A 16,783-nucleotide genomic window follows, 5' to 3' on the forward strand; every position below is an offset into this window, starting at 1 on the left:
TACTGTAATAATTTGAACATTTCCTTTACAAGTGAGTCTATTTTAATTTGACGTCATTTGCGTGCGTTCGCGCCGAAACTATGAACTATGCTGCGGCGGCACCGGTCACAAGTTGTATGGTTCGTGCTTGGACTGACTCTAGGCTCGACTATTTCATAACACCTAATCTATAAACATAGCCAAGGTAAAAAGGCATGTTTAGATAATGAACTTGAAAACTATTTCACAAAAAATGTGCACTTTTTATGAAACAAATTAGCTAGTTTTTCATATAGACTATTATCTAGAATAAAAAATTAAGTAGTAGTAAAGTAAAAAGGGATATAGGTGTCTTAGAGACAGCCGCACCTTAATAAAGAAGGGTAGTCTGCTAAATCCAACACACCCTGCAAAAATGCGTAGCAGAAGAATAAAACAAACTGCATTAAAAAACTCTTTTATTAATCAAATATTAGTAACAAAAATACATTCTTGATTGTTATTCTTATTTAAAACACAAACCAATTCTTACAAACCTTACTTACTTATGAGATACATCTATAGAACTATCTGTGTTATCGCTTTCTGCTTTCACCACTTCTCGCCTTAATTGTACCAAATGCTGCAAATAATCTTTAGGTCTCCGATTTGATACTTCGCAGTCATTCAAACCCTTATAATGTGGAATACGACTCTCATATCTGTTAACCGAGTCTTCTAGATAATTGCACGAATCAAATAGTTTTGTTTCGATGGTTTTATACTCATTTTTATCATCATTCTCGTTACAATAATATTTGCTGTCAAAGTATGGTCGGCGTCGTCTACACTTGTATTCTGGAGCATCTGTTTCTCGACTATCCGTTGAACTGACATCTATTATTTCAGATCGACAACAATTTGAGTAACTTCTTGGGTGAATTTCAGTTTTCGAATCGTAAATGTCGTTTCGGTCTCTGGGTTTCGTAGTTCGATATTTAGTTCCTTTGTAAACAGGCACGTAGTTTTTCCTTAAGCTACCCAATGTTCTACTGCCAGCTTTTTTCCAAATAAAAGAATCAGAATCCATTTTACTCGATTCTGTTGAATCTGAATATACGCTCTCATAATCTTTCTCTACAGGAAGGTCTTTATCAGATGAAGTGAATTCGGAGACATTTTCGTTTTTATTTGTGTTGTCACTCTTAGCTACTTCACCAGGGGTAGGATCTGAACTTGTATCGTCCTTAAAAGTAACAATCCGTTTTGTATCTCTCTCTCTCGGCGGGGAAAGTATTATGTTATATGGATACATATTTTCGTTCCGTCCTAATATCATATTTTTAATCTCAACCGATTTTGAAGTTTTCACAGAGTTAGGATTTACTCTCGGTAGCACAAACTCATCTGTTTCTGGAAATTCCTCGCTGCGGTTGTTTAAACTATCAGATTTTGATGTACTCCCATTTTGCAAAGGACCCTTTGCTTGATCTAAAACGTTCACTAAAACAGTAATGCTATCGTCATCCATCTCTATGACACCCTGAGGGTCCACAGTACTATGATTTGTAAGTAGGTCAGGAGTAGTCGTCACAACACTGGATATGCTATTTTTTAATTCCGTCTCCGAGTTATCGTCACTTTGAGATTCCGAATCCACTGGATACGATTGTGATATGTTTATGCTAATCACTGGTGCAACAGTAGAGCCCTCAGAATAATCATCAGTATTCTTACTGCAACAATGTTTTCCTACATTCGAAGCACGTTTCCTTCTTCTAGGTGGTGGTACTATTTGCGTTTGAGTACAGTTTTCTTGTTTGGTTGCAAAATCAGTCATCATAAAAGAATTCTTGTAAGCCACGCGTTTTGTTTCTGTAGATCTGTCGCTGAATATTAAAGAAGCCGTAGGACCGACCGCTATTTCTTTACAGCGGGGTGTCATAGGAACCGTTTCAGTAGCTACGTCACGGCATAATGTAAACGGACACCCACTTTTTATAATGAACGAGTATAAATCACTTTGTACATCTATAGCTTGGTCTTTAACTCGCGTGACCGTCGCTCGCGTCTGCGTGTGCGCCGGTATACCTATCCTTCTTTTATTTCGTAAAGCTTTCTGACTCAGCTCCATTAGTCTCTGCCTTGCATTTGTACATATTTTTAACTCGCTCAGTGGTTCAACTATTTTCTTGTCGACCATCGTTTCCATTTTAGATACTGCGGCTTCTTCTTTCTTTTTAAGTTTTGAATATAGTCTTTCAGTAACTGAAGCAACAATTTCTGCTCTCTGGTTATCATGAAGAATGGTTATTTGTGGGACTTTGAGTTTTTTCGAATCGGGTACTGCGTTGATTTGCACTTCACTTTGACTGGGAAGAGTATTTGCCAAACTACTTGTCTGCCCAGCCAAAGAACTTTTATCAATGGGTAAAACTTCTTGTGATCTATATTGTCTCTTTTTGTGTCTAAGAGGTGCGATTACTTTCAAGTCATCTCCGCTGCTAGCTCTCTCTAAGGGTGGTCCAAATAACTTGTCCATTTCTTCATTAATCTCGGTCGTCAGCTTAAGGTTCTTATCCATTGCGTTGATGACATCTGAGCTACCGCTAGCAGCGGACGACGCGGTTGATTCTGAGTTGTTAGCGTCAAGCTTAGGACGCACCATATCGATAAGGTTGCCTATGATTGCTGGTTTATTTAAATCATTTGTTTCTGACACAAGTTCATTTGCTCTTAATGTCCAATGTTCTTCGTCGAATGTGATGCTTCCAGTCTCAGGTATCTGAAAAAAACGGTCACCTATACTTCATTCCATAGATAAAGTACCGTACAAAAATCATCAAGATCTCATACATATCGGATGTGGTTCCTCGTGAGTTCAGCGATAAGTTGGTTGAGCTGGGCTTGTAGGGCAGCCCTGGACACGACTTGCGAGTTGCAGTTGACGGTTCTTGGTGTCGGCAGCTGACGAGCCCGAGCCGCCCAGCGGAGAGTGGAGGCAGACTCACCGTAGCATGCCGCACTTGGTGACACAGCTATAATGCAATAATAGAAACTAGAAAATAAACCTTAAACATAAAATCGTAAGGCCAAAATTTTTAAAGAGGGCTACGTCATGTTGACTGTTCAAAATATTAAAGACTGTAGAAGTTTTCAAGTTACCTATCATCAAAATTACCAATGTGATCTGTATGTTATTATGTCTATCAAAACTGTTCAAGTTCTCAAAAGCTAAAGCCTCCATCCATAAGATGATGAAGAATGTTAAGTATGCAAGATATACATGTCTGTGGATGATCGTTATTCGGATCAAGATCAAGAGAAATTTCCACATTTCTGAAGTACGTAATGAGTGTCATAATCATTGCTACCTACTAATGCATATTATGTATGCCAAGGCCGCGTCTCTTAAGAGCATCGACTTTGGACGATTTTCTAAAACCAGTTATGTTTTAGATAGTAATCCGTCTACTTCTGAATTCCGTAAATTCGACTGTTATGCAAAAAACCGTGTACATACTCGTATATTGATTTGATAATAACAGGTAGCTTTCTAGTGAAATGTAGAGCAAGCGATAAAAACAAAACAACATTGAGAAATAGACGCTTGTCTTACGCGAGGATCGAACCCGCAACACGTCTCGGTGAGCTCAACCACTCGGCTATCCGTGAAATTACATAACAAGAAAAAAATCCTTAAATATTCATAATGGTCCAAAAGGAACTGACGTTTTAGAAAACGGATTTATACGGCATATGTGACTTTGACGAAATCAGTGATAGATCATACACAATTAGCACATACTTGCGATAATGAATGTGGCAGCTCCCCCTGTAAAGCAATCCTTCAGCAGCCACGTGAGAGCGGAGTCACGGTACGGGACGAACCTGCCACGACCAGTACCGCCACTCACTGAAATAAAACAATGCATTCACATAGAAACCCATATCAACACACTAAACACTCTACACAACGACTTCACGCCTAAAATTCAAACGATATATAAAATATGGGCAGAGGTATACGGCTCTTAGAAAGAAGATATCAGACATCTTGGCTGCAATGTAGTATTGCTACTATTTACAATATTTCGAGGGCAGAAAATCTTATTATGAGACCCGTTATTATTATCTAATTAGTGAAATACTGTGAATTTCAGACACCTAAATCAATTATTACAACTGTTTGTTAAAAAACAATTGGATGTTATGTTACGTTTCCTATTGAACACTATTCATAATTTACTTTTGTTTAAAATGTAGAGCAGTAGGAGATTATGCAAGTAGGTTGACTTGAAAGTTAAATTAGTCAATTAAAGCCTCGTATTTATAACTCACCGAGAGCGGAAATGACGTTGCTAAGTGCCACCAAAGACTTGTTGATATTGGCGCCTTCCTTCTGCCGGCCGCCGCCACAGCCCTCCCAACTTGCCTTCTCGCTATGCACAAATCGAGCATCATATTTCAATTGCATAAAAAAAAATCAGATATACGTCATATAATGAAACCCTTTACAATTTAGTGATTTCTTAGGTTTACGCGAAAGTTAGTGGAATGTTAATGGTAACATGATACCTGCAAACGTTTCGAAACGTCGGGAACTAAAATCAAAAATTAAACCGCGATAAAATCCGTAAAAGTAGTTTCATTGCAATTTCTTTACGATTTATAAAAAAATGGCATTTGAAAAACCGTTGGCCTAATCAACATTGAGCAGCAACTTGAGCCAGAACGAATACATTTAAAAATCCAGTTGTCCACATATGGAACTGTAAACATGAATTTGCAACTTGTTAATTTTCTTGCGTAGTGCGCACGTAGGGCTTCCCCAGTTCGTTGAAGCTTACACGGCGATAGATTAACAGCATTAGCCCACAACAGGTATTCTCTTAACATATATTTATAAGACGTATGTACCTGTGTCTCGATCGTAATCCTCAAATGAGTAAGCAGGTAGTTCGACATGGGTTTATGTTGTCAAAGCTACTTTAATTTTGCTAATACTTTAGATCTTGCTGAAACCTCAATACTTGGGAAAATGAGTTAGGATCGTTAAAAAGTTGTTGATTTTGCAGCACACCTGATAAGCGGTGGTTTAATATGAACTTTTGTAATGTAGCAAATAATTTTTTGCCGCTAGTTAACAGTCGATCTTTTAATGCTGGTCTGTGTACTTGGTCATTTTAATAAGGATGTTAATGTTACATTATTTCCTAGTTCACATTACATTATATTAAGTACCTATAACCTAACTATAATATAATGTGAATTAAGTGTTCTGGCTACCTCCCAGCTAGATCAGCGAGATGCAGTGTAGCATGAGGTGTGGTGATCTCTAGCAAAGCGTGAGACCTCGATGAGGTGGAGTTGCGGCGAGTGGAGGCAGTGCGCCGACGACGAGTGCCTTCTTCTACTAGAGTTAATAGAGCTTCGGCATCCTGGACTGCTACGCGGCGAAGGTCTAGCCAGAAAGGAAGAGGTATTAAAACAAAGCGACTTTAAACGATTCCGCCCTCTACAGTATCCCAATTGCCATTTCTGAATAATATAAAAAAAAATTGCGGGTTCCAAGGCAGTTAATTGTTTGCCCTGGACTTGGGGAATTGGACATACCGAGCTTAAGTGTTTCGGTGATTTTCGTTGGTTTCATTGTAGACCCTGGCTTACAGGAGTTGCAATAACGGGCACGTGTGGGGCTAGTCCCAAAAAAATCTAACACTGCATTGCACTTTTTAACTGTTAATAATCATAAAATTAGTAGTTAATAAAGATTGATCTTATTCTTGTTATTTAATAGGATACCTATCAAAGTTATAAAACCACAATCAGGTCATGATTAAATTGTAAGACACAATGACTAGCAAATTTGGAGTGGCCTACAAACATTGGAATGCAAGTTAAATTAGTAAGCTGCGGACAATAATCAATCTGTAGCATATTATATGTAGTACATATATTAGGTACAACCTCCATGACGTGTTCCTAGCACTGCAGTTGCAGTAAAAGGCAGAAACACTCCACGCCGCATCGCGCTCCGTTTCGCTTCCACATCTAAAATAGTGCTACACCAAGAGGTGGTGATAGTCTCTCTAATGGATAGAATTGTGGTCTCTTACTCTGTACGTAGGGTCCTTTCGAGGGATGCTCTCGTACGCGCAGATCCTTCCGGGCGTTGCCTTTCCGCCGCGGCAGCGAGTGGCAAGGAGGCAGGGGAACCTCACCAGACAGCAGGTCGTGAACCCTCTCGTTGTAAATCTCAAGGAAACTTGACAATAATAAATAAATAAAGTACATAATTAAATGCAAATAATGTAAACATTTATAGTTATTAGCGAATTTGTTGCAGAGCAATAGAAGAGGATTTTATTTCTGCACCACTTTAGCTGATTCTGTGCCGAGAACATTAAATCTAGTATTTATGTTACATGACCCTGATTTTGGAATGTACACACTATTGCAAAACTCGTCTATGCTCTGCTAAATCGCGAGAGTTTAAGACTATAAAAAACCAATTTAATAATCTGTTATGTCCATGACCAAACAGACATGGCAACTACATTAAACTAGGTTACCTATGCACAACAAATTGCATCATGTCATGTGTTAGTAAACATCCACCAGAAATAAGAGTTATTAAACAACTATCTTTTTCAGCGACTTTACTCGCGTGAAAGTCGGTTATCTGATAAATCCCCTCCTTGTAACGCTGTCGGATACTTTTAAGTTAATCTAGGGTGGCAGCAAACTTTCAACCAAATTGGTCGGTTGGCTTTAGCTTGCAGAATTGACAAACATACACACTAGCAAAGTTTCACTTTATATAGGTAGTATTGTGTTAAAATGTTTCTTAAAAGAAGCAATAGTATAAATGTCCAGCCATCACAAGTTCCGAACTGATTTCAAACTGTCTTAACAGCAGTAAGTCACGACCACGGTAATTATCGTCAAATAAATCATACAGTAATTTAAAAGCGGAAACTATGTTTTGAACTTTGTTTTAACTATGTACAAATAAGTTTAACTAGTTTGACCTATATTTGCATAGGTTCTTATGAGCATTCACGTGATCATAATTAAGCTAAATATTTTATCAAAAGATGAGGTTAAATTAATTTTACCTTAATTAAGTATCCCGTTTTCTTGTCAATAGAAAATTACGATTTAAATTAGAGCCTATAATTATAGCCTTGTGACAACGAAAGGCTTAACATCCGCCGAGGCTTATTGTGTTAATGAATATAAGTAAAAAAAAGGAAAAATTACGTTAATACTTTACAAAAGAGACAGCATGACATAGTTCTTCATAGTTTTTCCATCTCAACACGTAAACTTAGCGTTTTAAAAGTTCAAAAATAGTTTACGAAGTAATATAAGGGTGAATGTTTCCATTTGCTTGGTGTTCATGAGTAATAACCCGTTATTGCTGCTCGCAATAGTCGGTGGTGTTACGTGAGGTCTGGGGGCAGACACCTCGGCACTGTGTGATACAGACACTATAAAACAAGTCAACACCATGGAGGTAAACATTAGTGAAACTTTTTAATTCACACGATAACTATATTTTTAGACTGTAGTCTGTTAGTAATAGACCTATTTGAATAGTTTATTTTATTGACTTGTAGCCAATTCGTGGAGCAATATTTTATGAGTTAATATATTACTTTTGCCTTCGACATCAACAAATAATGTGGGTTTCTAATGATAGAAGAATATATAATTTTCGATTCAATAGTTCTTGATATTAACTGCCCACTAGTGCCTAAAAAGACACGAATTTAATTCCTTTATACATGTAAATGTTATTATTTCGCATTAAAGAATCGTTGAAAATTGGATGAAACTATAAAAATCTATGAGAACCAATAGGGAGACAAGTATTATAACAGACCATAGGATCAGGCAAAAGATCAAGAGATTAGACAATGTTTTCACCTGCGTAAATATATTTCGTGTTGCAAGCTTTCCACGTGTCATATTTTCTAAAATGTTCATGCATTCGTCTTTTCAGACATATTTTAGGTATTAATCTGACTACCGAGAATAGCGCTTGTCACTCTACATTGACATCATTTTTTTTTGAACCAGCATACTATTCTATGAATGTCCGTACAAAAATAACGTAAGAAGAATAAACAACAAAATTACTACACTATCGCCCGCCACGCTCTTAAGTTATATCGTCAATAAGAAATAATTTAAACAGTGCATGACGAAATAAATAAATTTAATATCTTACTACTATTATTTTATAAATCATCTCACCTGTTTTATTTTCCTAAGAAAACAATCACAACGTTTATTCCTGTGAACGCTGGGCGCTCGCCACGACTGCCGTGGGGTGGCGAACCCGACTAGCACTGAAACCTTACTGTGACTACCTCACTAATATCATCCAGTAGCTGACCCGACACCCCCCACAGTTCACCCTACACTGAAGCATGCTACATAACGAACAATATCTTTAAAATGACAATCCCTTTAATGAAAACTGAAAACTTTTTAACTTCCTCGTCTTTGTTTTGAACTTTGGGTGCTAACACGATACGAACGTTTATCATTTAGGTTTTGGCAACACGTATCTTATTTAAACTAATAGATTTAACACAGTCAGCAAGTGAAAATAAAAATGCTCGTTTCATGACGTAGTGAATCTCTATCATTCCATAATGTATCTACGTAGGTAAAAATTACTTGTCATTTGAGAGTATGAAACAAACATTATTTTTTGAGAACCTGATAAGATTAAGACTTTTTTTCTTCTCTGGCTAAATCCCGAAGGAACTTGACCCATTTTTTCGAATAATAAATCATTAACTGACTCTTCCCGCTTTAGGTTAGGGGAAGGGAGTGTCAGACTGACTAAAATACACTCATGTTCCCTCCTTTAGAATTCGTGTCCAGTGTCGCGGTAGGACATTCGGATAATCTCGCGGGCCCGATAGGGGAAAGTTTTCTTCTACATCTGTACGAAAATGTAAAAAAGTGTCAGCTTTGTTAGTCTATTTTTATAGCAAAACGCAAAAGTCTCCACTAAATTGTCACCTTTACCTGTAGCTTTCATATATGAACCTGCACTATAACATAAAAAAAAATACGAAATGGAAATGTCTTAAACCTTTGCAACGCAAATACACCACCTTCATTTCTAATGATTGCTGTATTAAACAGGTGTCTATGATAGCAACACATGTAACGTAGGGAGATATATTAGCGCAGATAAAGCCTCGATGGCCGGGTGTTAAAGGCTCGCGTGTCGTTTCAGCCTTGACGTCAGGAAGCTACGGTGCCTGTCTTTATTACCATTCAAACTTAATCGAATACAACCAACAATATATTACCCGAGTGTTACGAACACAATCATAAAAAGTTTCAAACAGAAACCCGCAACTAATTCCGAAGAAAGTTTGTTTAAGGGAATGACCGCAGTGGGTATCGAGTAAAAAATCAGTATATCGTCAAACATCCTTCTTAGAGATCTTATATTTACTCCTAAAGTCTATAAGAAAGCCAATCTTAAAGTCTTATGTAAACTTTGAAACTTTGGAGCATTGTCAAGGCATCTTAACACCCAAACAAAAAAGTTCGCTAAGGAGATACCGGAATCAGAATAAACTTCAAACTAGTGGAATCCCAGTGACTACGTTCACAAGTCACGCATTATAATAATCACAATCGTTTAACGTGAAAAAATTGGCGCCTTTGAAATAATGACGCGACACCCATTTCATTTCGGCAATCGTATCGCGTGCCGTCACACATACGGCTGCTTCACACGAATGCATAAAATGATAGAAAACAATTTACTTTCCGAAAACAAACGGCGTTTTGGTATAAACGTAAACACTGCATATATTATGCGAAATGTAGTTTTCAAGAAAGTATAGGTACCGGTCGACGGTCTACTGCCAGACAAGTCTAGAATTGTGGGTAGACATCTTTGACGGCAAAAATGTTCGTGAACCCCTTTGACACGAATATTATATTAATGACAACGGGAGTCGTTTGAAAAAAATGTTATGTGATTTGGTGAGTTAGAGTACAGTCTATGCCACCCAACAGAAGAAAAATATGCTTACATAATTAGTTATAACGGAGAGTATTCTTCTTCTTTGGCGTATAAATTATGCATACCTAGGCGCGGTAGACAAAAACGTTTTGCATTTTTTTGCAATCTGAGATAATAAATTTGGATCACCTCATGAGTGGCATTTTACGATTTCTCTAAATTGACTATTACTTCAGTGGACCTTGAACATGTGTGAAAGCAGTCATGACTTGCAATATCTATTTGTATCAATCATTAAGAATCAAAACTAGATACAGATCCGCTAAATATAACGAAAACATAAATCAAAATGAGTATGTTGCAGTCCAAGTTGGAGATACCGGTAGCTAAATTGATCAAGTAATAATTACCTGGTATTCTTCGATCAGCATGGTTTCTAAAGTAGAAAGAACAGGGCCCCAATTCTGCTAATTACAATGGCCGATGAAATGAAATGAAATCATTTATACTGAAAGTAGGATATATCATCACTTTTACATGTCTTATTTTTTGAGAACGCTGGGGTCGACATTTCCTATCTGACTACCCTGAGAAGAAATGTCGAAACAAACTCAAGGGGTCAGTCTCTTTTGAAGTCCAGAGCCAGACAATGAATGAATGAAATTTGGCTTAAAATTACAATTTTCGTATTCTCTTAAACATTTTTCTACATAATAATTGGAAATTTAGTACGGGACGGTATACTCAAGATCAATACAAATAACTTCCAATAAATTACTGTATTGGCAAAATGCTTAAGAGAATAGAAATAATTTCCAATTTAATACAATTGCCATTCATTCATAGGCCATTGTAAATAGCAGAATCGGGGCCCTGACATGGTCAGCGATAAAACAAGAGGAATAATTACCTGATAGTGAAATCAACCGGCTGCAGTTCATACAAGGCCTTGCAGACGCGCGGTATCAGCCCGGGTTGGGTCTCCGTGCCCATCATGGTATGAGTCTTGCCGGTGGCGCTCTGCCCGTACGCCAGCACGCATGCTGAACATCCCCGAGACACGCTCGTTATCACCTCCTGCCCGATTGACTCGAATACCTAATAAATAATGTTAAGATGTGATACGTAGGTTTAAGTATCTATAGCATTATTTGCCTAATCGACGAGTTGTTGTCACGCCAAACCTACTGGGCGCTACGTTTCGCGGGTTTGATTCCCGCATAGGACAAGCGTGGGTGTGATAAATGCTCGTCCTGAGTCTGGGCGCCCTGGCGCGTGTGACTCTAATGTTTGAAAAGACACCGGTTACACAAGCATTCAATTACTTACTGCGGGAAACGCTGAACGGAACTTTTATTAACGTCGAATTCAATAATAAGGTCACATACCTATGTATCTAATTTATTTTGCAATATTTTTCTCTATTTTATATATTATTTTCTGTCTCACCTTATCCTGTGAAGCATAGGATGGATGCGAGATGGGACAGCAACTGTCGAATGTATAATCCGCATAGTACCGGCGTGTCCGCTCCCTGCTGTCGCCAGCGCCTGATACACTTACCTGAGCAAAGATATTTCTAATCAGAAAGTGTTCCATTGCCAAAATACCTAATACAAAATATTCGTGCCTTCTCTGGCAATCTCTTCTTTGCATTTGCTACTAGTCATTCATGCACTAAAATATACAGATTATCTAATTCATTAACCGTTCAATAGCCACATTTGATTTTTTTGTAAAATAGCCCCTGAGACAAAGTCTGACTTTGAATAACATTAGATATCTACATTTCGAATTCGGGTAATCAACAAAATAAATATGTAATCTAAACTCTATCTAAAATAAATAAAACAATATCGTTGCAGTTTTCTTTAACGCATTCGATTACTCCACGAATCGAAATTTATTGAATTTAATTTTTAATTTATTAATTTGTTTTGAATAGAAAATGCACTTAATTAAAAAAAAATTGGTAATTCATGTTCGCGATGAAGTGATGTTACTTATGGAAATATAATTTCCTAATCAAATTAAATCTAAAAATAATATTTATTCATGTCGTTTGGTAAAGTTTATGCATCATTTGACAAAAGTAAAATACATGCATCCGACAGGAATAAATTATGTTTTTACAAAAATATGATGTAAACGGCACTTACTTTGTTATTAGTAATTGTAACAGTATTTTCATCAACTACATTCACAACTGGTGGGCGATCTTTTTGTGCTTTTAATTCCCTGTGAACAAATATCACTTTACACATCTGAACATTTTTCTTTGTTTTTTTTTTTATATAACTTTAAAAGTAATTAACTAACTTTTCTGTAAACGGCCGGACACGAATCGCAAGTTTAACGTTCGACATTTGATTTTTTTTTTTATTTAAAATAAAATATACTGTCCACTTATTACAATTAAATAAGTAAGCGACTCTACAATAATGCAAGTTGAGCGCATAATGAACAGAATTTTAAGAAAGCCCGTGTTGTTATTAGACAAAGTTATTTTAAGATCGGCGCACCCTTCCTGTAGTTCCATAATACAAGGAAGGCATAATTAACTTAAAAATAGCTTGCTCCCTACTAGCTGATATTTGTTTAGCGAGTTTATTGTACGGGCTTGTAGTGTACAGTTCACAGAAAGAACTATAGTCAATTACATAGTGCTAAGTGTCCTTTAATCTTAAATAATACAGCAGTTTAGTTTTACAGCATAAAAAAAGATTATGAAATGATAGCAACAAACACATTCTCCACATATTTATCACAAAGGGTATTAAATGCAGCTACAGTACGACAATAATCTTATCTATCCTTTTATCTATAATTTAATGAATTTCAAAATACGTACTTCGTTTAGTAAGATTTTTCTACCGGTTAATAAAGTAACTAAATATAAAAACAAAAAGTAAAACGGTTTTCATTGTCAAAGTGTCAAACGTCAATGTCACTAAATTACGATAATACATCACTAGCGGCCTAGACATTTTATTAACTTGGCCGAGTTTATGAAAGATTTCTAAAATATTCCAAATAACTTAATGATCGCAGCAGAAATTGCTGTTGGAAATTGAAAGTTGTGGTAAAAACAAAAAGGTATTACTTTTATATTACGTGTGCTCTGAAACGTTAAAAAAATCATCTTACAAGAAACTCGTAAAACAAGTGCTAAAATAGTTCTGCATTAGTGATATTATACATATTTTGTGTGTATATTTACTAATTCGGTACAACTCGTGACAACTTTGTAATCAAGTACATCTTTTTATAAACGCCGCTATAAATACATGTTATCTGGTAATTGAATGAAGTCTAATGATTGTTCTATGTACATTTTCAATTATTCCTTGAACTTACTCTACCATCACCTACTTCACGTCTTGTTTTATATAAATAAATACATTTTTACATTAGGGTTTTCTAAATATGGGTCAAAGATGGGATAATTTACAAATATATTTCAACATCCATGTTTATTGTCAACAATGTTCATATCTGCGTGTAGTGTTAATCTAAAACTATGTAATGAAATTGGATGCAACGTAACCTGTCATTGGATGTAAGACCTTACTCAAAACTCAATATTTTTACTGTGTTTCAGAATGTAGGTACATTTATAAATTTACATTAGCTGGTGGGGTCTAATATAGAGACTATTTTGGATCCTGGCGGGAACAGCATAGCATTATAATGGGAGAGAGGAGGAAATGTGTCTTGTATTATGTCTGTTTATAGAAATTTTACTAGGCAAAAATGTTGTGATCAAATTGTGTATAATTTTTTTTTAAAATATCGTACAAAAGATACTTAAAATCTAAAATTTAACATCCTTTTACAATAGTTAACAACCATAGTGAAATTCATATGCAAATCACTAAAACATCTTTACGTGTCATCAGCTCATTCTATTTCATTGTGACACCAAGAGATAACCATCAACATTACCATGAAAATAGCCATTGTCTGATATAAATGGAACTGATATTAATGTTTATTCCTCATTTGTTCCCACAAGATGCTAGTAAGAAGCCTCACCAGGTCGTTGTGGAACACAGTACGCGTGGAGAAGAGGACGCTTGCATCAGAACCCTCAAAACCACAGCCTGTAGAAAAAGATGGAGTTGATGCTGTGCAGGTGAGACTTGTATTATTGGTGATTTTATTATTTTTCTTTATTAGTGTTTTTTACACAGTATCTTAAAATCTATGCCCCACAAAACTATTTAACGGTTTGTCTGTGGGAACGGAACATACTTTCGTAATGTTTTTAACAATGCTTTTAGTAGTGCAGACACTTATAACTAAATGTACTATATTATTATATTTGATTTCCGGTAAATAAGACCTTTGCCCTGAATAAATATAAAATTGTTTGTTAGGTCACAACTAAGTGAGGGGTCTATTATCAAATAATATTATTTACCAATCATCTTCCTAATAGAAAAAAAATGACAAAGCTAATAGGTTTTTTTTTATTACTACAATAATTAAATTAATAAAGGATAATAGGATATTGAATATAAAACTGACACAGTAAATAATAAAGAACAATAGGTAATAACATTTTATTTGTTTTCAGTTAGAAGCTCTAGACAGGGACATATGCCTGGTAGTTGATGAGAAGGACAACTTTCTTGGTACAGCTACTAAGAGGGAGTGCCACAAAGTGGGGGATGATGGCAAGATCCTGCTGCACCGTGCCTTCAGTGTGTTCCTGTTCAACAAGAGAGGGGACATGTTGCTGCAGAGAAGATCTAGTCAAAAAGTAAGATTTTGTTCAAATTTGACATAATTCAGCCTTCAATCCATACTAGTACATCAAACCATCCGGTCCATTTTTATGTCTATATCACATTGATATCCTAATACACAGTTGCTTATGTGAATAAAAAATCTGATAGCACATAAATGCACTTGCAGAATATGCAACTGTTTGAATTCTTTCATCATCCCTTCATATTGCAGACTACAATACATATTATGAAATCAAAAATCACTTTGCTCTTGTGTCGAAGCTGATAGCTATTGTCCAATTGTTTTTTGAAGAATAAGATGTAATACACATACCTATAGTTATATTATATTATAACTTAAAGTTTTTGTGCTCAGGTGACATATCCTGATTACTACTCGAATGCCTGCTGCAGCCACCCATTGTATTTAGATGACAAGGCTGAAGACGTCATCACAGCCGCGCGGCGCAGGCTCCACCACGAACTGGGCATCCCCTTAGATCATGTAAGGAAATCAGCATAAAATTTTAAACAATGCTAACTTGTTCCAGATCTTACTAGCTTGTTTGATACTGATTGAGAAGAAATAGGTTGTCTTTTCTTTATAAAAAAATGGATATGTTCTGGTTTAAAACCAAAAACAATATTTTATAGTAGGTAATATAATTATTTATCTTTCACGCATCTTTTGAATCCATAAATAAAATTTACATAGCTTACAGTACTGAGTATGTCCATCAGAAACAAATTTGACTTCGAATTACAAAATTACATCAGCATTTCTATAATTTGTACCATGGAACTACCAGAACACACCTACCTTCTTTGATAATTGTTTGTTAATTACCAATTTACTTTGTTAACTTTCTTGATGTGTCGATATTATCGCCAACCCTCAGTGGGCTAGCATGATGATCCAAGCTTCCATATACGGGTAGAGGCCTGGCCCAGCACTGGAACATAATTATACTGATATTTTAAAATACATATAAATAACTGTCTGGCAAACTTTGTACTGCTTAGTCCATGATACCAAAAGAAGCAAAAGTATGAAAATAATATGAAGCGTGGTGATACAAGGGTGACATCATGAATGTCACCATTATGGCGCCACGCTGTATAAACTAGTATTATATTGTGTATTATGAATATGATACTTGCCTATTAATTACCATGTCACTCCATAAACTGTTAATCCCCACAGATGGACCCCGAGTTGTTCACTTTCATGACCCGCGTGCACTACCACGATCCCGGCGACGGCGTGTTCGGCGAGCACGAGATCGACCACGTCCTCTTCTTCCAGGGCGACGTCAAGGTCAAACCGAACTCCAACGAAATCTCCGAGTACTGCTTCGTGCCTAAATCTGAATTTAACGCGTAAGTATTCGTCTGGTACACCTGTTCTGGTTCCTGCAATCTATAAAGACTGAAGTAGACCGTTCAGAGCCAGGTGTGAAGATATTCGTAATTAGTTTTAATAGCAATCAAACGTTATCTGTTGCGGTTTAAAAAGCAGTAGTAAGTTAATAGGGATTACACCGGAATTTTTCTCGAAACGAAACCATTTTCTTTACACTCGAGCCCCCAAATACCATGATATATATGCTTGTCAGATAAAATGAATTTAACAGAATTGAGTATTATTAATTTCTGGCAAAACAGTGAAAGCTTACTTTAACTCTAAACCAAGGTTTATACTGTTAGACATCAACTAGCATGTTATACAATACAAACATTTTCGCACATTCTATAGTTCAGATAAAATAAACATCATATATTTGGAGCAGGTACCTCCCGACCCTAGAGGGGCCCATCACGCCGTGGTTCAACATGATCCGTCGCCATCGACTGAAGCTCTGGTGGGACAACCTGCACCGGCTGAAGGAGCTCGCGGAGCCCGACAAGATACACAAGTTTATGACTGAAAATACTAAATAGGCCTCCCCGCCTTATCGTAGATGTAGAACAGTTTTATTTTATTATAACAAGGAGTATGGAGCGATTTTATTCAGGCAACGCTTTGTTCTTTGTCAGAAGATAGGTAAAAAAAAAATACAGCTTTATGGAGATTTTGCCTTTA

At 36.4% G+C, this 16,783-nt stretch overlaps 2 protein-coding genes across 3 annotated transcripts; one reads left to right on the forward strand and one right to left on the reverse strand.

Moving 5' to 3' along the window:
- Window positions 1-235: 235 nt before the first annotated feature.
- LOC113504731 (kinesin-like protein KIN-7L, chloroplastic) lies at window positions 236-12,892 on the reverse strand. Its single transcript, XM_026887151.1, has 10 exons — window positions 12,819-12,892; window positions 12,127-12,205; window positions 11,417-11,530; window positions 10,878-11,065; window positions 6,078-6,226; window positions 5,248-5,422; window positions 4,300-4,400; window positions 3,767-3,874; window positions 2,815-2,996; window positions 236-2,743 (listed from the first exon to the last, which is right to left on the reverse strand). The coding sequence occupies exons 4-10, from the start codon at window positions 10,961-10,963 to the stop codon at window positions 521-523; spliced, it is 3,024 nt and encodes a 1,007-aa protein (XP_026742952.1). The 5' UTR covers window positions 10,964-11,065; window positions 11,417-11,530; window positions 12,127-12,205; window positions 12,819-12,892; the 3' UTR covers window positions 236-520.
- A 53-nt stretch (window positions 12,893-12,945) lies between these two features.
- LOC113504750 (isopentenyl-diphosphate Delta-isomerase 1-like) lies at window positions 12,946-16,783 on the forward strand (the record flags this gene model as incomplete). 2 transcript variants are annotated; one of them, XM_026887179.1, is given in 6 exon segments in its annotated part: window positions 12,946-13,063; window positions 13,983-14,102; window positions 14,547-14,732; window positions 15,077-15,205; window positions 15,905-16,080; window positions 16,491-16,783. In XM_026887179.1, coding segments are annotated over 5 exon segments (762 nt in total). In that variant the 5' UTR covers window positions 12,946-13,063.

The sequence above is a fragment of the Trichoplusia ni genome, chromosome 23 (genome assembly GCF_003590095.1).
Source record: "Trichoplusia ni isolate ovarian cell line Hi5 chromosome 23, tn1, whole genome shotgun sequence".
In the NCBI taxonomy this organism is placed as follows: Eukaryota; Metazoa; Arthropoda; class Insecta; order Lepidoptera; family Noctuidae; genus Trichoplusia; species Trichoplusia ni.